Raw genomic sequence first — 21,842 nt, forward strand, 5'->3', positions numbered from 1 at the left:
GCTGAAGGGCTGCGCAGCGGAGCCACTGGAACCCAGCCATCCTGAACCTATTATGTTTGGCATGATCAAAAATGCCCTCTTGGGCTCGGCGGAGGTCTGGCCCTGCCTAGTCCTCAGCAAGGGGGAGAAGGTAGGAGGGGGTCGCCCAGGACTGCGTCCACACAGCAGCCACAATCCGGTTTGATCCCTCCTGAGCTGCCAGGGCTCCATGATATAGAATTCTGGAAAGAGTCCCTTGTGGTTTGTTTTGCAATAGTCACTTTTCCAGGCGTGGGCTTACAAGAAAGAGGAGAAAGAAAGAAAAGAAAAAAGAAAAGAAAAGAAAAGAAAGCAGGCAGGATCTCCACGGATCCCTACCCAGGACCCAATCCTCTGTTGGTGGGAAAGTGACAAACAACCATTCCCAGAATACCATAGCATGGATCCCTGGCAGCTAAAGTGGGATCAAACTGGATTGTTGCTGCAGTGTGGACGCAGCCTCAGCCTCCAGGAATGAGGGAGCCCGTTCTTCAGTTTCCCACCAACAGAGGATCGGGTCCTGGGTAGGGATCCTGCCTCCCTTCCTTCCTTTCTCCCTTCCTTTTTTCCCTTCCTTCCTTCCTTCCTTCCTTCCTTCTTTCCATCCCTCCTTCCCTCCCTTCCTCCTTTCTTTTTCCTTCCTTCCTTCCTTTTTCTCTTCCTTCCTTTCTTGTAAGCCCACACCTGGAAAAGTGACCATTGCAAAGTGACTATTGCAAGGTGGTGTGTGTGTGTGTGTGTGTATGGAATGCCACCACTCAGGTTGAAAAGAATGTAGTCTTGGGAACACTGTGGCCCTCCAAAGGTGGACAAACTAGAATAATAATAATAATAATAATAATAATAATAATAAATGATTTATTTATAGCCCACCCAATCACAAGGAATGGGTTACAACAATAAAAATACATAGAAAATACAATAAAGTTAAAAATTAGTCCCTTCCCAGCCCCCCAGCCCTGTACTAAAATTACAATTAAATAATCAGCATTTAAAAACTATAAAATACAATAGTGTTAAAATTAAGAAAAAATTAGTGTACAGATAGTGTAAATCACAGCATACGGGGAGAGGAGCTCCTTGGAAGCCAGCAACACCATCAAGTTTGTGGAATCCTGGGACTTGCACTCCAACCCCAAATAGAGGGACTTTACATACTGGTTTTCCAGACTTCACAGGGCTGTGCCTTTTGAATTCAACCACTAAGGAAGTATGCAAAGAGGGGTCTTGTAGTAGCACCTTTCAGACTTAACTGTGGGAAAGATGTTGCTGCACACACTTTCATAGCCTTGGGGGGCATCTGCAGCTGGATACCACTTTAAGTGCTGTAGGTTGGACTGGGGTCTCTTCCAATGGTGATTCTATGATTCTAGATACCTCCTATGGAGTCCTGGGATCTACAGCTTTAAAAGGTTTTTAGCCTTCTCAGCCATAGCATGTTGGTGCCGGTCAAAACTACAGATCCCAGGATTCTGTAGGGAACTGGGGTCAAACGGCATTATTTCTACAATGTAGGTGCACCCTTGGTCTATTCCACGGTTCACTGTACATCTGAGGAAGTAGACCAAGGAGATTACCACACTATATTCTTATAATGCTGCTATTCCATTTAAACTGCTCGGGCTGCCTCCTGTGGCATTCTGGGATTTCTAGTTTAGGGAGTGGCATTTAGAATTCTCAGCCAGAAAGCTCTTAGGCCTCACTGAACTACAGACCACAGAATATCCCAGGAGGCAGCTAGCACAGGGAAAGCAGAATAGCAGCACTGTAAGTGTGTCGTGGGGTAATCTATTTAGTCTAAACTTAGGCTACAACTTCTTTCACAGAATTAGTTTCAAAGGTGCTACAAGATCCCTTTGCATACTGATATCCCAGACTAACATGGCAATGTCTCTCAGTTCTACCCACATATAGAAGGCCACACTATTCTCATACTGTTGTGTGTATAAAAAATTGATTTTGACTCATGGCAACCCAATTCTAGAATTTTCCTGGCAAGGTTTGTTCGGAGGAGGTGAGTCTTTTTCTTAGGCAGAGCGAGCCAAAGAATTCCAGAAAAAAATTAGCATCTGCTTTATAGACTATAGCAAGGCCTTTGACTGCATAGATCACAGAAAGCTATGGAATGTTCTTAAAGAAATGGGAGTGCCACTACATCTGATAGTCCTGAAGAGGAATCTGTACTTAGGACAAGAGACAACTGTAAGAACAGAATTCAGAGGAACATAATGGTTCCCGATTGGCAAAAGGGTCAGGCAAGGCTGCATTCTTTCGCCTTGTCTGTTCAACTTGTATGCGGAAAATATCATACAAAGAGCTGGCTTGGACACAGAAGAAGGAATGAAGATAGGAGGAAGGAATATCAACAACCTAAGATATGCAGATAACACCCTACAACTAGCAAAAATCATCACAGATTTTGGGCAATCTCTTTAGTGATTGTCCCAAGTCTGTGATGTTTTCTGCTAGTAGTAGCGTGTCATCTGCGTATCTTAGGTTGTCGACATTCTTCAGTAAGAATCTGACTTTCTTTAGTAAGAAGGAAGTGCAAAGGCAGGTATAATGTTAAACTTAAAGAAAACAAAAATAATGACCACAGAGGATTTACATAAATTCAACCTAGGTAATGAGGAAATAGAAATAGTTAAAGATTTCCCATATCTTGGATCAAACACTGATCAGAACAGAGACTGCAGTCAAGAAACCAGAAGAAGATTAGGAATGGGAAAGGCAGCTGTGAAAAAACTAGACAAGATCCTAGCCATTGCCTTCCTATTACAGTGGACCCTTGTTATCCGCTGGGGTTTGGTTCCAAGATTCCCCATGGATAACAAAATCCGTGGATGCTCAGGTCCCATTAAATATAATGACATAGCAAAATGGTGTCCCTTACAAAAAAATGGGAAATCAAGGTTTGATATTTGAAATTTATACTTTTTTTGAACATTTTCAAACCGTGGATGCTTGAATCTGTGTATAAGAAATCCGTGTATAAGAAGGGCCAACTGTACCATATACGGCTGTGAGAGCTAAACAGTGAAGAAAGCAGATAGGAAGAAAATTAATTCATTTGATATCTGGTGCTGAAGAAGAGTGCTGAAGATACCATGGATAGCTAAAAAGACAGATAAGTGGGTCCTAGTACAGATCAAGCCAGAACTCTCCCTGGAAGCCAAGATGACTAAATTGAGGCTGTCATACTTTGGCCACATAATGAGACTGCACAACTCATTAGAAAAGACAATGATGCTGGGGAAGATGGAGGGCAGTAGATAGACAGGAAGACCATATGCCAGATAGATAGATTTGATCAGGGACACCATGGGCCTGGCCCTGAGCCTGCTGGACCTGCTCAGGAAGGTAGAGGATAGCGGGGCTTGGAGATGTCTCATTCACAGAGTTGCCATGAGTTGTGATCGACTCAAAAGCAGCTAACAACAACAGACAACAAGAGAGAATATAATTTGCCCATAGTCATCCCACTGGATTTCCATCTCTGACTGTAGATGTGTAAACTAGGCTGTATCCATACAGTAGAAGTAATGCAGTTTGACACAACTTTAACTGCCATAGCTCACTGCTATGGGATTTGTAGTTTTGTGAGATACGTAGCTTTCTCTATCTGTAGATGTGTAAACTAGGCTGTATCCACACCGCAGAAGTAATACAGTTTGACATAACTGACTGCCATAGCTATGCTATGGGGTTTGTAGCTTTATGAGATATGTAGCTTTCTCTGTCAGATCTCTGTTGCTATGTCAAACTACAAATCCCAGGATTCCATAGGATGGACCAATGGCAGTTAGAGCAGTGTCAAACTGCATTATTTCTGCCGTGCAGATGCAGTCCTTGTCTTCTAGAGCCCTACTGCAACACCACTGGTTCTCTTAGGGGTTGTTCCCACTTTATTTGAAACGATTTAAAATACAACGTTTTTAATAAAACCGATTCAAAATAACCCTGGTGTTATCTCGCGTTCCAAAACGCATTATTCTTCGTTCCCATCTGGTTATTTAAATCGAAGTTTTTACCTGCAAGCATTCCTACTTGGCATGAAATCGGTGTTTAAATAAATCGATTCTTCTCCTCCATGCCTTATTTGGGGCTGTCAATCAATAGTACGTCAGAATGACGTAACGTTAATCCGGAATATTTGGAAGCGATTTAACTTTTGGCATCGTTTCCATTTCATTTCCCAAGACAGCCAGGGAGAATCCCTTCAGAGAGCCCAGAGATCAATGGGAGAGGCTTCTGGCAAAGCGAATTTGAGGAGCCCAAGCTGTTTCCAGAGAAACTATGGGGATAGGTTTTGCAGGACAGCATCCCCTCTTGATGTCTCCCAAGACAGCCAGGGAGAATCCCTTCAGAGAACCCAGAGATCAATGGGAGAGGCTTCTGGCAAAGCGAATTTGGGGAACCCAAGCTGTTTCCAGAGGAACTATGGAATGGGTTTTGCAGGACAAGCATCCCCTCTTGATGTCTCCCAAGACAGCCAGGGAGAATCCCTTCAGAGAGCCCAGAGATCAATGGGAGAGGCTTCTGGCAAAGCGAATTTGAGGAGCCTAAGCTGTTTCCAGAGAAACTATGGGGATAGGTATTGCAGGACAGTATCCCCTCTTGATGTCTCCCAAGACAGCCAGGGAGAATCCCTTCAGAGAGCCCAGAGATCAATGGGAGAGGCTTCTGGCAAAGCGAATTTGGCGAGCCCAAGCTGTTTCCAGAGAAACTATGGGGATGGGTTTTGCAGGGCAGCATCCCCTCTTGATGTCTCCCAAGACAGCCAGGGAGAATCCCTTCAGAGAGCACAGAGATCAATGAAGGAGGCTGCTGGAAAAGCAGGGAGGGAGCACTCTTCCCAAAGATTCTCTTTCCAGGGTTGGAGGAGAAGGCAGATTCCGTTTGAGAAAGAGAGGGAGAAAGGCTCTATTCCCCCCCCCCCAATTGATCAGAGCCCTTCCCTGCCTGGGCGAGATCAGATGCCTCCTCGCGAGGAGCCTTCCCTTCCCTGCCTGGGCGAGATCAGAGCCCAAGCGGGCAGGGAATGCCTCTTCGAGAGGAGGCTTGCCTTCCTGCCTCTCCTCCGTTAGAAATGAGCTCTCCCCACACAGAGGGGAGGTTGCAATCCACCGGGGGAATCCACCGGGGGAAGCCTTGCAGATGCAGGCGCTTGAGCAGCCGGGACTTCAGGCGCTTAAAGCGCTGAAGAGATTAAGCGCCTGTAAACCATTAAAATAAAAAATAAAAATAATCCTTATCTCTTTTTGAAAGACCACAGCGGACAAAGGGGTGAGGGAAGCAAAAATGGCGACAGCCATGACGGATGGGGACAGAAAGGGCAACTCGCCCAAGGCCAGCCCCATCGCACTCCGCTCCTCCCATCCATCTAACCCGATTTCAAAGGCTGTTGTTCCTATCTAAATGCTCCGATTCCTAACTCGAATCAAGGGAAAAACGAAGGTCAGACCCTACATCTTTTTTAACGCGCGTTAAATGACAAAAACTCGATTCAAAATTTTATTCCGCTCTACGATTCGATTTGTAGTGGGGACGATTGCGGGTTGCTCTAGAACCATTCTAGGTTTAAATCGGATCCTAATAGGAACGCCACTCCTTGGATTCGATTCAGAACGCGGGGTTTCACCTAGTGGGAACAACCCCTTAGACACACATAAGGCAGCTACATTGTGGAAGCTAAACAGGTCTAGGTCTGGTTAGATCTTGGATAGCAAACTTCTCAGTCAATAATATTCAAAGGGTGCTATGTAGATGGCATTTGGCTGCTTTAGCACAGGCTCCAGAGGTGGCTTTTAAAAAGAAAATCCATAATTAAGGTTATTGTTGAGCAATAAATGCTCCAAATGGCCTCTCCCAATGTACTACGTGCTGCCATGGCCCAGGGTTGCATAATGTCTGGGGCCACTTTTCTTCAAAAGGAACAAACTTTCTTTCCGATAAAAGTCAATGTTCCCCACTTTCAGAGATAGACCAAAGTCCAGATGTGCCTTTTACTACATTGAGGCACCCAGACAGTTTTCTTCATTCACACAGCCTTTGTTTAGACTGCCCAGGTTCTCTGGGTGGCTCACAAGTTTTTTAAATATAATATAAAGCCACAAATGCCCCTTTAATCATGCATTAATTTATAGCCTTAAAATACTCCATATCAGAGAGAAATAAAAGTGGTTTTAGTGGCAGCCAAATACCAAAAACAAAATGCAATGGATCCTGTCTCACAATTTTTAAAGGCCTAGGAAAATAAGAAATGTTTTCCTCAACTGGTAGTGAAATGGCCATCAAGAAAGTGCCAGATGAACCTCTGAGAAGGTCATTATTACTGTGCCTCACTTTCATCTGCAGCCACTGGTCTGGATGGGGATGCATACCTCATCCTGCCATTGTAGGATGATACTCTGTTCAATCTGGACTGGGCCACCAGAATTTGCTTTATTTGGGAGGGTGCCCAGAGGAGATCCTCAGAAAAACATCTCCAGAATTGGATAAGTACATGAGGGAGAAGCTGATCCTTTCTTCCTCCCCACCATTTACTGCACAATCCAGTCTCACAGTACAGTCAGTCCTCCATATCCACGGATTTTTTTATCCATGGACTCAAGCATCCACAGCTTGAAAATATTCAAAAGATATATACATATCAAAAACCAAAGCTTTATTTTGCCATCTTGTATAAGGGACACCATTTTACTATGCCACTGTATTTAATAGGGCTTGAGCATCCATGGATTTTAGTATCCATGAGGGATCCTGGAACCAAATCCCACTGTAATTTGGTATTAGGTCTGCTGTCATTTTTATGACAGGCCACCAACTCTCAGCTGCAGCTGCTGAATCTGGCCTTGTTGGTCATATAGGAAAGTACAAAACATCCTCAGGAAACACACAGGACAGCATGCCCAGTTATATTTGTGGTAGAGATAATGATTCACAATTATCTGCAGAGGAACCATGTAGCTTGTCCATAGCATTTTACTCATCAGGATGGGTAGTGAAAGGCATCTCATAAATCCCCTATAGCTTCTTTGTGTAATCTTGTGGATCTGCAGCCATCCAATACAAATAAAATGGTATGTTTGATAATGTGTTCATTTTCTCTTCCCTGTATGAAACTAATTTCAGACTGAAGAGAGTAATGTGTGAAGAACTAAGTGCTAGGGCCAAGTGGCGTATGATATTAGATCCAGCAGCGTTATTATGGCCACCAAAAATCATAACTCTTCTTTCCACAGAGGGAGGAATGCAAATTACTTGCTGTTTCACAGCTAGATATGTCCCCTTTCCTACTCTGATCAGTACTAATATACATGTTTTTCTCTTCCACTTCTCATAATCATATCCCCCCACCTTCCTGGGAGTTGAAAGTGATGCTTTAAACCTAACAGCAGCCCTAGGTGAGGCACAAAGCTTGATTCAATATTCAATTATAGTTATTGGAACAGGAGTGGGAAAATTGTATCTCAGGTGTTGAATGTGGCTCCAAACCTGTTTTTGAAGCTCCTAATCCCCTCATTTGTTCCTCAGACCACCATTCACGTTACATACATTGCAGTGCTATGATTCCCACTTTAACTACCATGACTCCATCCTATGGAATCATGAGATTTGCAGTTTAGGGAAGAGCATTTGGAATTGCTGTCTCACCAAAATGCAAATCCATACGGTTTACATAGGATGTTGCCATGACAATTAAAGTGGAATCATAGCACTATAATTATGTAATGTGAAAGCCTCCCTCCTTTAAAAAAAAGTTGATGAATTGCTTTTCCTGGACGTCTCAAGGAACAATATTATCAAGGTTGCAGGAGCCCTCTTGTACTGTTTAACATTCTGAAAGAAATTGTTTAAAGAAATCTTTAAAATGAGCACCGTATTTCCTGTCCATTTTGGATTCCCTCCCTGATTTTTTGCATTTTTCGTAGTCTGTACAGCCTGTGCACAGAAGACTTGGCCTCAGACTGGCCAAAGGTGCCCACTCCCACATGTATATTGTTAAAGGAGGATGTAGTAAAAGGAAAGTAGAGCTTTCCCTCATATGTGGTCTGCAGTGCCCTTCTTCAAGTGTTTTCTTCTCAATGTGAACCTGGCTGTGAGAAAACCCTCTGAAGAGAAGGGCTGTAGAACAGTAAGACACAAAACAGGAGAGAGCATTGGGTTTCTGTGTAGTTTGCTTTTACAGATGGAGACTTCCTGCATCATTTTGGCACTTCTGGACAAAACAGATGTGATGTTACCTTTTAAAAAAAAACTTTCAAAATTAGAGCCACAAGGTTGTTTGTTTGTTTGTTTGTTTGTTTGTTTGTTGTTTTTGGACTGCAGCTCCCAGAATTCCCAGTGAGTGTGGTCACTGGTCATGCTGGTGTGAGCTAGGAGAACTGTAGTGATGTAATGGGTGAGCCAGAGTGGCATAGTATTGAGTGTTGGACTATGACTCTAGAGACAAGGATTTGATTCCCCGCTAAGCCATGAAACCTACTGGCAGATTTCGGGTAAGACACATGCTCTCATCCTCAGGGGAAGGCAAAGATAAGTCTCCTTTGAACAAATCTTGCCGATAAAACCCCATGATGTGTATGGGTAGATGGAAATGAGGTAGAGGTTAAGCCTTTCTGCTCATGATGTGGTCCCAATGAATATTTGCAGCCTTGGAACTCCTGCTAGCTTCTAGGATGAAGGTTTGAGAAACAGACAGAATCTTCTTCCCTTCTGCCTTTGATTTTTATTGGGCAATTGCTGGAAAGGAAAGGGCTAATCCCATCTCCCTGCATACTGCTGTCTGAACCAAATAGGTGTGACCTTGTGTCTGTTATATGGAAGATTTTTTAAAAGACACATTAAACCGCTGACTCTGCTTTGCAGTGGCTACGTTCCTACCTCTCGCACAGATTCCAGATGGTGATGCTGGGGGACAGCTGCTCCTCTATGAGAGAGCTGACATCTGGTGTCCCTCAGGGCGCCATTCTGTCCCCCATGCTGTTTAACATTTACATGAAACCGCTGGGTGAGATCCGGAGACATGGGGCTGGGTGTTATCAGTACACTGATGACACCCAAATTTATTTCTCTATGTCTTGGACAGTTTCAGTGACCAAGGAGGGCATATCCCCCCTGAATGACTGCCTGAAGTCGGTAATGGATTGGATGAGGGAAAACAGATTTAAGATGAATCCAAGTAAAATGGAGGTACTCGTGATAGGTAACCCCAATCCGGGTATGGAGATAAGTTTGCCAGTTCTAGATGGGGTCACACTTCCCATGAAAGACTTTTCCGCAGCTTGGAAGTGCTCCTGGATTCATCGCTTCAACTGTCTTCTCAGATTGATGTGACAGCCAGGAGTGCCTGTTATTAGCTTTGGCTGATACGCCAGTTGCGCCCCTACCTGGAGCAGTGGGACCTAGAAATGGTCATACATGCTCTAGTAACCTCTCGTCTTGATTTCTGCAATGCGCTCTACATGGGGCAATCTTTGTGCCACATCTGGAAGCTCCAATTGATACAAAACATGGCAGCCAGACTGGTCGCCAGAAAATCCAAGTTCGACCATATTACACCCATTTTAAAATCATTACATTGGCTGCCTATTAGCTTCCAGGCACAGTACAAGGTATTGGTTATCACCTATAAAGCCCTACATGGCCTGGGTCCAGTCTACTTGAAGGAATGCCTCCTCCCATACAGTCCTTCCCGTACACTCCAATCCTCCGGGGAAAAACTCTTACAATCTAGAAAGACTAGACTGGAAGTGACCTCCCGGATGTCCTTCTCTGTCACTGCTCCAAAAACTTGGAATAACCTGCCAGAAGAAATTCGCCAATTATCCTCGCTCAAGGCTTTCAAAAAAGCAACAAAAACCTTTGTCTTCCGGCAGGCCTTCCCCAATTGATAATGTCCAGAACCAATTGAATCCCCCTCCTTTTATTATTTTTCTTATTCATGGTTTGTTTATTAATTTTGACGTATTGTTATGTACTTTTTAACCATGTTTTATTGTTTAAATTTATACTTGGGAGGGAGGGTTGGGCTGGGGTCTTGTGGGGCTTGTTTTTTTTTGTTGTTGTTGTATATTGTATGCTGTTACCCACCTCGATCCCCAAAACGGAAGAGTTGAGATATAAATAAACATTTTATTATTATTTTATTATTATTATTATTAAGTGTATTTTACAGCTCATCTCTTTTGGTCCAGTGCTTAAACTAGGAGTGAGAGGTGCTCCAGATGTTTTTGGACAGCTGCTTCCATCAGGCGTAGCCACACAGCCAGTGGTGAAGAATGGAGCAGTTGAAGTCTAACAACATCTATGGGTAGAATTCAAAGATATAGCCATGTTAGTCTGTAGAATCGGTATGTAGAGAGATTTTGTAGCACCTTTGAGACTAAGGAGTTTATCATTCACCTTTCTGAACCAGCTCCAACCTCCCAGGCTGGAGCTGGGATACGGGATGGAGGCAGGAATTATCACACACTAAATCGCTGCCAAACTACCAGCCACCATCAGCCTGGGTTCGAGCCGGGTCCCAGCTGTGCTCCATCAGCACTTTTTAGAAGTTGGAAGCTTTCAAACTAATAATAATAATAATAATAATAATAATAATAATAATTTTATCCCACCTCTTCTGACAGGATTGAGGCAGCTGACAATAAAAGTGAAAATACAATAGTACAAGATAAAACCCACCATCCCTCCCACCAACACAAAAGTGCTGGCAGAGCATGGCTGGGACCTGGGCTGATGGTGGCCAGTGGTTCAGCAGCAATTTAGTGAGTGATAATCCCCACCTCCATCCCGCATCCCATCTCCAGCCCGGGAGGCTGGAGCTAGTTTTAAAAGGTGAGCAATAAGCTTCTAACTGAAATAAAGAAGTTGGCAGCATGAGCTTTCATAGACTTCACTCTACTTCCTCAGCAGCATGATTCCCACCCGTTTTCAACATACACAGTTGGTGTCATTATGCCCAGAACTGCTCTCTCCTTTTTGGCCCAGAACTAATGTACCTGGGATCTGTCTACAAACTCACCTCCAGATTCAGAGGCCAAGTGACTCTGAATAGGTGTTGCTGGAGAATAATAGCAAGAGGGGGCAGTTCTCTTCTTGCCTGCCATGGGCTTCTCAGAAACATCTGATGGCCTGCTGGTAAGAGCAAGATGCTGAATTAGATAGACCTTGGCCTGATATCCAGCAGGACTCTTCTGATCTTATGTTACATGTGGTGCTGCCTTATGAAGTTCAACTTCAGTGGCATTCCAGTCTATAAAATGAAGCATCACAGCTAGAACACCACACCGACATTCTGTTTTGAATCTCTCTTTGTATATTACACTGGACAGCCCTTTTTAAAAGAAGTCTTCAGCCCTGATATACTGTCCTGCCCAAATAATGAACAAAAGCCTATTTGTTGACTTTGCATTTTCTGTTTTTCCAGAATAACCAGCAGCCTCATAGCAGCTGCACATCATGCGCTAAGATTATATGGTCTGTGCCAATCCTTCTTCCTTGCCTTTCCCTTCTCAGTAGCTTGTCAAATCCACAGTTTTCCCCAGGTGCACTCGCACACCTCTCCTGAGGCCCAGCTAAAAGAACCTGTTTATCAAGTGCTCCTCCCTTAGCCTTGTTCTATTGGAAAAATAACAAGGAGTGCTTAGAGACAAACCGGTGGCAGGTCAATCAATATTTGATTGCCTTACACATTAGCATGTAAATAATGAAAGCAAATACAAACTTACAACCAGCAAACATTCTTGGCATGTTTTTAAAAGCAACTGATTTATACAACCTGCAATTTATACAACAGCTTTAAAACCTTTGTCTGGCTTGCTGTAGCATCTACGACTTGCCTAAGACTGACATTGTGGTTTAAGGACACAATGAAAACATTGGCTCAATGTGCAGCAGCTGTGAAAAGGATAAAAATCAATGCAAGGGGCTATTAGAAAAGGGACAGAATATACAATTGCAGTATTGGGAAACATATGAAAAGCAAAATGTCTATGCACCCTCCAGATGTGTTGGACTACATCTTCTACCATCTTCTGCCAGAGTGGGCATTGTGGTCTCAAATATCTGGAGGGCACTAGCTTTAGGGAGGCTGTGACAGAGATTTGCAGAATGACCCATGGTATGAAGAATGTGGATATAGATAGGTTTTTCCCTCCCTCACACAGCATTAACTTTGGGGTCATCTCATAAAAATAATTTGCTAGTATATTCAGGAAAGATAAAAGAAAATGTGCATAATAGGTACAAGGAATTAACTGCAACAAGATACAATGATGGGCTGAAAGTGAACTTTCTTTTTTGTGGGCCTTATTGATTGGAAACTGTGGGAAAGAAAATGGTAGACTAGGTGAGCTTTTGGACCTCCAGCCAGTCTAGTCTCTTCTTCAAATCCAGCTACCTCCAACCTGGTGTCCCTCTGATATATTGGATTACAACACCCATTTTTTCCAGCAACATCTCCAGCGCAAAGAGAGAAAAAAGTGGGAGATGAAGTGTCTCCTTACCTTTCTAGAAGCATTTCTCTTCAGGGTACTAGCCAGCCATGCCCTTCTTTAAAATTTGCATCCCATTCTCAGCTGGTTTTCTGATTCAACTGACATTCAGGATTCTATTACTAATAAGCATACTCATTCCTCACTGACCTGCTGCAGGAAATGCCCCTTAGATTTTGTTTTTAAACATTTTTGCTCCTTTTACAAACCTTCTACAAACCATTTGTCTTAACCATGCTGAACCCCCTCCCATGCTTCTCAGAGTTTTTCCTTCTTTTTTTTTTTACAATGTTACTCGATATTTACTCAATACATTGACCTTGATGTGGTCATTTTCTGCTTTGCCTCATTATTGATTATCTTCCTTGTACATATAATATTCCATACAGATTTCAAATCTAACAAAAACGAAGGGCTCTTCTCCTTTTGTCTACTTCTCAATCTAATATGATGACTAAAATTATGAAATGGATATATAGGATATACTTTCTATGAGATAAAATAAATTCATAATGTCATACTTCTTTTGTGTTTGTTTCCTAAATAATCTTAAATCAATATATCTTTTTGAATCCCAAAAATATCTTCCCAGTATTGTAATACTGGAAGCCAATCTTCTGTCAATTTGTCCTTTGATTTATTGTTAATCATAAATGTTAATCTATCAATTTCTTTTAATTCTTGCAGTTTTAATAACCATTCTTCCCAGATTGGAGGATCTTCATTTTTCCAGGCTGACCTAAAGAAGCATGAGTTCTTATGATGTAATTCCTTGGAATTTGCCAGTTGTTATTGCTTCCTTCTCCTCTCAGTCCATTCCTTTGGAGGGCTGTTTGTAGTGGGGCAGTATAAATTTTTTTAAAAAAAGAACTACAACAACAAACACCATAACCTGTCAACAAGTTTGCTCCGTCTGAAGCAGCCCTTGGTTATCTATAAAATTATCAACACCAGCCGTGTTTAATATTACAGATAATGATCAAGTTTGATTTTCTCTGATGCTTGACTGGTATGTGTACATGTTCATTTCATTTCCCCTGAGTGATACATAACTGTAAGGAAATGTGTAATGTCTAAAACAATTATATCACTGACCGGTGTGTTTTTCTCTCCAAAACTATACATTGAATATGGCAACCACATTTGTATGATCTTCCTTGCAGGGGTCTTTGAACTGCAGGGATTCCTGTATAGTGCTTGTTGTGGAGATTGACTTATTTTTCTTCCAAGAGACATTAGGGTTGTGTCTGTCTGGGAATTTATTTTACTGTATTTTACTAGGACGAAGTGGCCTTTGAGGAAAGGACATATGAAGGTGGAAAGTTTGCTACAGTAGAGCTTACTGGAAAACCGTTTGATGAGGCCATCAATGAAGCTGTACTGAAACTCCTCAAATATGTTGGAGGGAGCAATGACCAGGGTAAGAAGCTTTCAGTGAGAGATCAGAGATTCTCCACTGCCCACATCTCCAACATGCACACAGATAAGCTTTATTTAGATTCCTGTAGGATATGGTATTACAATACTTTAGTCAGGAGGGAGGGCTTGGGGGAAGTGCCAGAGCTTCTTCCAAAAATTCAGTTGACCCAATTCAGTTCATGGGCCAGAGATTCCCCTCTCCTACTTTGCATGCTTTCTTGATTTCCTTCATTCCTCAGCCATTTAATTGTATATTTGCAAGGCCTGGGGGGAAACTCCACTACCTCCACCACAAGCCCTTTCTACATGCAGAATTGGAGCAATTCAATACCACTTTAACAGCCATTGTGCCATGATAAGTGGATTTTGGGGTTTGTAGGTTGGTAAGAATTCTCTGCTACATTGCTGTAGCCCAGTCCCATAGACTACAGTACTATATCTCTGTAGCAGAGAATTCTAAATCCCTCACCAGACTACAAGTCCTCAGGACTCTGTGGTATTGAGCTGTGACAATTGAAGTGATAGCAAACTGTTTCAACTGTATCATGCAGATACTCCCAGAATCTGTGATTAGTGTTTTTCTTCTAGGAGCTGGGATGGGGATGATGGCACCAGTCTGTACCACTGTGTTTCCTGAAGATGATGGATCCTTGAAGCATAAGGTGAAAGTCTTGTTACGGATCCCAAGCCAGTTCCAGGCAAATCCTCCTACACCTACTGATGAGAGCATTCGAATTGAAGAAAGAGAGGAAATAACTGTTTGCTCCACGTAGGTATCCTAAGCGAGTTCTGAGAGAAGAACTTGGCATAGTCATCCACTATTTTATATTTATGAGGATCTCTAGACTTATTCATAGGCTGTGATTATAAATATATTGGAGGTGGGAGAGTGCACTAGCTCCTCTCTCTTCATCAAACCTTCTACTGCCCCATATGTGTGGAAGGCACCTTCATGAAATGAAGTCTCCGCTCTCTGTGGAGGATATCCACATGATCCCAAATACTGGTTTTCAGTTGTTCCAGATCGTGAGACAAGACTGTATAGATAGAAAAGGTTTTCTCCCCTTCCTCACAGGTTTACAATTCCCAAATCAGCAGTGCATGAACAGAATTTCTGATCATTTGACCAAACTACAGCTGTAGCTACAGTTTTCTGTGGAGATGAGTTCTGAATTACCAATTCACAGAGGAAGGGTGTTGCCTTTTACTTTTGTAGGACAAGAAGTAGGATTGGTTTACATTTCACAGAAATGTTCACATCCTTGAAAAGATCAGTGTGTGCACTTCTGGAAACATGGCCTAATTCTGGCAACATGGCTTTATGGCCATCATGGTTCCATTGTTGAAATGCAAACTGGAAATTCTCTATGACAAAACATTGCATTGTTGACTTACATGACACTGTAAAATGTCACACACTCTGAAAGCACAAGTTAATAAGTCTTCATTTGTTTCTTCTCAGAGCATGCAGCCAAGATTAATTAAATAGATCCCTGTCCTGTAGCCAGGATTCAGACCTCCATTGTGAAAGTCATAATGGAATGCTTTTGCATGTTTGTAGTGTACCCATTTCTTTAGAATATGCTAAGAATCCATATCCTGAGCAAAAAGTACCGTGTATACTCGACTATAAGTCAACTTCACGTATAAATTGAGGGCAAGTTTTGGGGCCGAAATTATGGATTCTAACATAACCCGTGGATAGGTCAAGGGTAAAACTTTGAGGCTCCTTCAGTGTGTGCAAGCAAGCATCAAGAGAAAAGCAGCAATCAATATGAGGCTTCAGTGTTTCAGCCTTAACTCCCAAGAGAGCAAAGTGCTCGGGTGGGAGAGGGACTATTTAACAAAGAGCAGTCAATCAGTCACCAAGGACTCTATCAGCTTGGCTCAGGAGAGAAAGAAACTACATGGTGAAATCTGAAAGAGCTGCTATCACATTACCATACTGACTCGTAAATAAGTCAACCTAGGATTTTGAGGTCAGTTTTTGGGCATAAAGTTTTAGACTTATAGATGAGTATACTGTATATGGTAGTTCAAAGAGCAGAGCTTGGCTTGATCGAATAAGTACATATTATGTACGGTGCACCCCAGGTGTGTGTGTATCACCCGTATCTATTTTCCACTATACCTGTTAGTGTGTGATTTGGGTTACACACTACACAATTATAGTGCTATATTCCACTTTAGCTGCCATGGCAGCATCCTATGGAACACTGGGGTTTGCAGTTTAGAGAGGTATTTAGCATTCTCAGCCAGAGCATTTGAATGCCTTAACTACAAATCCCATCATGCTATAGAATGTTGCCATGGCAGTTAAAATGGGATATAGCACTATATTTCTGTAGTGTGTACATGCCCTTGGTTAGCTATTCAGTCCTAAATGTTTATCTCTGCCCAGTGGAGGATCTATGCACTTTTTGAGCATTAATTTTGAACAACCTTGTCTGGACATTGAAAGAGGGATGCATCTGCACTTTCCTACTTGTCCAAGTTAAAATATGCACACAGATGTTGGATTTGTTGATTTAAAGTCAGTTCTTATTTTTGCAATCCCTTCCACAACCTAGTACCTTGTCATCCTATGGCCACCCTGTCTGTGGCTTATGGGAGTTGTAGTCCAAAGTATAGGAGGGTACCAGGGTGTAGAAAGTACAACTTTACAACTTCTCTTATGCCCCAGGGGGAGATCTCTGTTGATCTGTGGGAATCTGTCATAATTACCATTTTTGAAGAGAAAATATCCTAGTATTAAAATGCTAATGATGCAAGGCTAAGGAGCAGAAGTGAGTTAGTTGAGCTATAGTTTTGAACCACTAGGGCAGTTCCTCCACTCTTTTGCAACAGTGTTCTATCAAAGCCTAGAGTGCCAAACCTATGTGTAACACAAACAACTGTATGGAGAATAAATAGACTTGTCAGTTTCGATGTGGCAGCTCTTTTGAGCAAAGCAAGAGGAATGTGCAATAGCTTCCAGTGGGGGAGCAGGTTTGTGCACATGGAGGGAAATGCCATTCTAGATCATCCAAACAGAAGTGGCCTTTCAGTGTCACTCTCATGTCATGAGAGAACTAAACTTTATTGTGATTATTGTGACAGTGTCTGCTATCATGGATCATCTTTCAAAATGGATCTCTCCCCCCCACTCCATCCAAGAGAGGGCTGGGGATCAACTGTAATTATATGGACACAGTGAATGGAATATGAAGCCGTGGTTTCCTCATTCTGTCTGACTTCTGACATGGAATGTCATGTTAGGCTTCTCCAGCAAATGTTCCCTTCAGATCAGTTGCTTTAACTGTAGCAACACTTCATGCCTTTATGGTAGATGATTCTCTTGAATGACATCTCAGGAAATTGCCACTAAATACACATGTCGATTCTGGCCATGACTGACACTTGGTCAAATAGAAGATGATCCTCTTTTTTTCCTCCCTTGCCTCCATTTTGTTTTTAAAACCAAAGTCCCTCAAATCTCTTTTCATGGACTCTTTCCCCATACCTGGGAATGGGTTAGATTTGTCATTTGACTTAATCGGATGAAGTTTGTGTTTGTGAAAAATGATGAGTTAAAAGGTGGGTTAAATGAGACATGTTTTGCTTCTTGAAGCACATTATCAATTTTATATGCTGTACAGTGTAAGCCACCATCAACATTTCTTTGATGTGCTAACAGCCTTTTAAGGTGTCAGCTATGTCATTAGAAAGTCAAAAGAAACCCTATGTCAGCCTTTTCAGTCTGCTGCTAAGTGTGTAACTAGACATAATGTCAGAAGAGCGTATGTCCTGCTGTATGTTGTTTAATAGCAGCAGTTGCTCCTCTCCTCTGCAAAAATGTGCCTGGTACTTTGTAGACAGCCAGCATGGTGCAGTGGTTGGAGCACTGGACTACAGCTCTGGAGACCAGGATTCGAATTCCTGCTCAGCCATGGAAACCCACTCAGTGACCTTGGGCATGTCATACTCTCTCAGTCTCACAGGTAGACAAAGGCAACCTGCCCCCCTGAACAAATATTGTCAAGAAAACCCTGTGATAGGTTTGCTTCAGGGTTTCCATAAGCCAGAAATGACTTAAACATAGACAGCAACAACAACACTGGGAGACAAGTGTCATTCACTGGTTGAACCACTGCAGCTGCAGAGGAGTGGGTCCTTTAGGAAAGTTTGAGTGTTGGACTATGACACTGGTGAACAGGGTTCAAATCCTTGCTTGGCCTTTGGACAGGGCCTTTATTTCCTTAGATGCAGTTTCTCTTTTGGATCTGTCCAATAATCCTCCAGTATTATTTTTCTCTTTGTTCATAGGCAATTTGGAGGCTATGCCAAAGAAGCAGATTATGTGATTTATGCAGCCAAGCTGACTTCTGCCTTGGGAGACAAGGACACTTACCATAAAGACTTTTATTTTTGCAATGGCTACGATCCTCCTATGAAACCTTATGGGAGACGCAATGAGGTTTGGTTCTTGAAAAAGTGAGCAATCCAAGAAGCCTTAAGGTGGCAGAGGATAGGAGGAAGGCATCCTCGTGCTTGATAGGATGTGTTTGCTTTTGGAAGTTGACTCAGTTTTGGGTTGTTGCTTTATATCAGAAGAAAGGTGATTTGCTTTTTCTTTCATATTTCTTTCATAAAATATGAATGCAATTTCATTGACTGCTTACTGTCCAAAACAGTCACATGCCAAGGCATCTTGCTCAATACAGTTTAAATGAACTTCATAAATGAGAATTCCCTAGCACCAGAGCAAAGAACCAATTTGATTTTCTCTTGTTGAAGAACAAAGTACCCATTCATACTAACCTATCCTTTTCTGCATTCCACCAGTTCTCTTACTCAAAAATTGAAATACAAATGACACCAGTTTTCTGAAAAGGCCCTGCTCTTTGACTGAATATGTTTACATTTCCCTTTGACATGTAGTCTCACAGTGTTAAACATTGCTTTCTCCAAAGCTGCCCAGAGAGATCATACGCCAGCTGTACAATTTGCAATTCAGCAATGTTGGCATCTGGTAGCAGATGGGTATTTCCTGAAGGCATTATCAACCTGTGGCAGTCACCTGAACTGGGAGAGAATTTCTGTCCATAGTCCAAATCATCCCCAAGAGGCAGTTTTGAAATATGGTGCTAAAATAGCTAATGGACAATGTTATACCAAGGATGCAATTCATTAAGTGCCTAAACTGGGTGTCCTTAAATTTAAGCCAGTTTTTGTAGCCTATTCCTTACAGTAGCAACACTGGCTGCATTAAAAATGAATAAGAACAGAACTTTGGCAACAGCCTCCACCATCACCTACTGCCATGCAGCATTGTTACACCATTGGAGAAGACTTGCATGGAATCCCAGAGGCACTTTCAGATGGAGCCCTTTGTCCATGGAATATAGCTTCTCTTTTTAAAGACTTTAGCAGAGCTAGCCACAAGGAACAGTGTCTTCATCTCTGGGGAAGAGAGGCTTGAGATACATTTCTAAAAAGTATGCAGGGTTTGGTTTAAGTGCTGAAAGACATTACACAGAGACTATGGCAAAAAGAAAAAAGGATGAAAGGAGAGGTTGAAAATTAGCTGTTCAAAAATAGCATAGTGAGTGACTTGTGATACAACAGATAGTGATGCTGCAGGCATCCACCCTTTTCTCTGCTTTGTAATTTGTTTTCTTCTGCTTTCATGCTTTTCATACTTTGCTCTCTTCTGCTCACTCATCCTCATTCCTCCTATCTATGTTCTATCCAGTTTCTCCATCTTATATCCTCTCTCTCACCTTTATGTTTTCATTCTCCTTTGCCCATTTCTACTAAGCCAAGGATAGGCAACTCATGGCCCTCCAGATGTGATTGGGCAGCAACTCTCACCAGCCCTCACTCTTGGCTCTCCTGCCCAAGGCTAATAGAAGCTGCAGTTCAACAACCACTGGAGGGCCACACATTCAAGAATCTTGCAGTAAGTCCTCACCACTACACCCCATCTCTCCTTTTCCTTTTTGTCTGAAAAGCAGTTTTGTAGGGTAAATGGAGTTCTCTTGTCTCAAAAACATAGCAACAGAAAGTTTGGTGTTAAATATAAGCTAAGAGCTAGTCCCATATTTCAGGCTGAGTTTTAAGGCTGACTCCAAGGAAAGAAATGACATCTTTCAAAATAGCACAATGAACCATTCTTGTAGGCCACCTTGGGATCCATGCTGATACAAAAGTAGATATAAATTAAGTAGATAAATATTGTAAGGATTTGGGATGGAACACAGCATATTGATGGATGGGTGCCTTCAGAATGCTAATAGCACTTTTATTTTGAATCTATTTCATAGTTTCAGTGGTTGCATATAGTCTTTGGATTGTGGTTTGCTTAATGAAATCCCAGTTCTTAAAAAAAAAAAGATTGTGTTGTCTTCACTGTTGTTTGCAATCAAGGCAACTTTGACTTATTAGGACCCTATCAATGAGAGATCACCAGGTCACCTGGTTATCAACAGCTCTGCTCATTTCTTACAAACTCAGGGCTGTGACTTCCTTGGTTGAATCAACTGACTTGGATGCTGTGGTTAATACAGGCCCAGCGGATGTAATCTTAACTCCCACTTATCCTGTGTTATTGGTGCAGACTGCTGTATTGGTACAGACTGCCGAAAAATGGTGGCCTGCCAGTGCCTGTTTTTCCTCTGGAGGGAAACTGCAGCTGCCAAACTGCACAGCTTCCCTCTAGCGGAAAAAGAACCCGCAAAAAGCAGGTTCTTTTCAAGCTTCAGGGGCAGCGTTACGAGTGCGCCACTGGTGCACTCATTACATAAGTACCGCGCGGCAGCATGCAGACACTGCACGGCACTTACGTAATAATGGAAGCACCTGTGTATACAGGGCGCCACCATTATTACACCACCGCCACATAATAGGGCTGCAGGGCGTGCGGTCGCTCCGCCCCCACGCAACCCTAGTACATGGCCAGGCCGGCCGGCGCAAAGTGCTGGTGTGGACCACGCCATTGGAATTCCTTTGTACAGCCTGAGGATGTGGACAAGATCCTTGGAAAGATAAGAGCCACCACATGTGAACTAGGTCCATACACTTCCGGGCTTATAAAAGTAGCCAGAGAATGAGTAAGAAGAGTGATGATTGCCTCACTGCAGCAAGTCAGAGTGCTATCTTGTCTAAAAGAGGCCTTTATTGGGGGGGACTCCCCCTGAACTCAACTCCACTAAATCATTACCAACTAGTCTCCCAAAATCCCTTTTTGGGCAAGGTTCTAGAACATGTGTGGGTCTGTCAGCTCCAGGTTTTCTACACAAAATGGATTATCTAGATCTATTTCAATATGGCATTAGGCCAGGCTATAATGTTACAGGCCAGGTTTATTTGGTTGCCACCATGAAGCCTGGGAATATGCCTATGAAATACAGAAAGTAACCTGTAGAGTATAGCATACAGGGTATAATATATAATGTAGAAGGCTAGATGTATTAGAATGCATGTGTATGCATTATTGGAAACCTAGCAGCAGCCTAAATCTGGGCAAAGCATATATTCAAACATAAATAAGGGAAGAAATGAGAATATCTGCATTTCTAATAACATTGAGATGTGAACAGATGTAACCAATAATAACTTCCTAGCAGGTGTAATGGCTGATGCAGTTAGGATGGCAGCCAGCCAAAGACCCCAAGTGCCATCATATATTTTAAAAATATTTGTTTTGACTAGCTATCATAAATGATATCTAGCACTTTTCTTTTGAATTATTTTGATTAGACACTGATAACCTGAGCAAGGCTAGAGAGAGAATGAAAGGACCAAGATAGAGCTTGCAATTAGACTGCTTTTGGCAGTCTGCAACACATGCAGAAGGCTGTTCATAACAGCTGATAACTTTTAAACTACCCAGACATGCTGAAAGACATACTGAGAGATAGTAGT

General features: G+C 42.4%; 2 protein-coding genes across 2 annotated transcripts in view; both read left to right on the forward strand.

Annotated features, from left to right (window-relative positions):
• On the forward strand, positions 1–18,581 carry HEBP1 (heme binding protein 1). The gene is made up of 4 exons (XM_089523805.1): positions 1–130; positions 13,800–13,938; positions 14,526–14,706; positions 18,243–18,581. The coding sequence occupies exons 1-4, from the start codon at positions 53–55 to the stop codon at positions 18,412–18,414; spliced, it is 570 nt and encodes a 189-aa protein (XP_089379931.1). The 5' UTR covers positions 1–52; the 3' UTR covers positions 18,415–18,581.
• The window catches only part of LOC149312025 (retinoic acid-induced protein 3-like), a 23,794-nt gene continuing 20,407 nt past the window's right edge, over positions 18,456–21,842 (forward strand). The window contains exon 1 of the mRNA XM_089523804.1: positions 18,456–18,534. Within this exon, the coding sequence (XP_089379930.1) occupies positions 18,476–18,534 (59 nt within the window). The 5' untranslated portion in view covers positions 18,456–18,475. The remainder of the gene's footprint in view (positions 18,535–21,842) is intronic.

The sequence above is a fragment of the Sceloporus occidentalis genome, unplaced genomic scaffold, assembly GCF_023333645.1.
Source record: "Sceloporus occidentalis isolate IW3139 unplaced genomic scaffold, rSceOcc1.0.p SCAF_5, whole genome shotgun sequence".
NCBI lineage: Eukaryota > Metazoa > Chordata > Lepidosauria > Squamata > Phrynosomatidae > Sceloporus > Sceloporus occidentalis.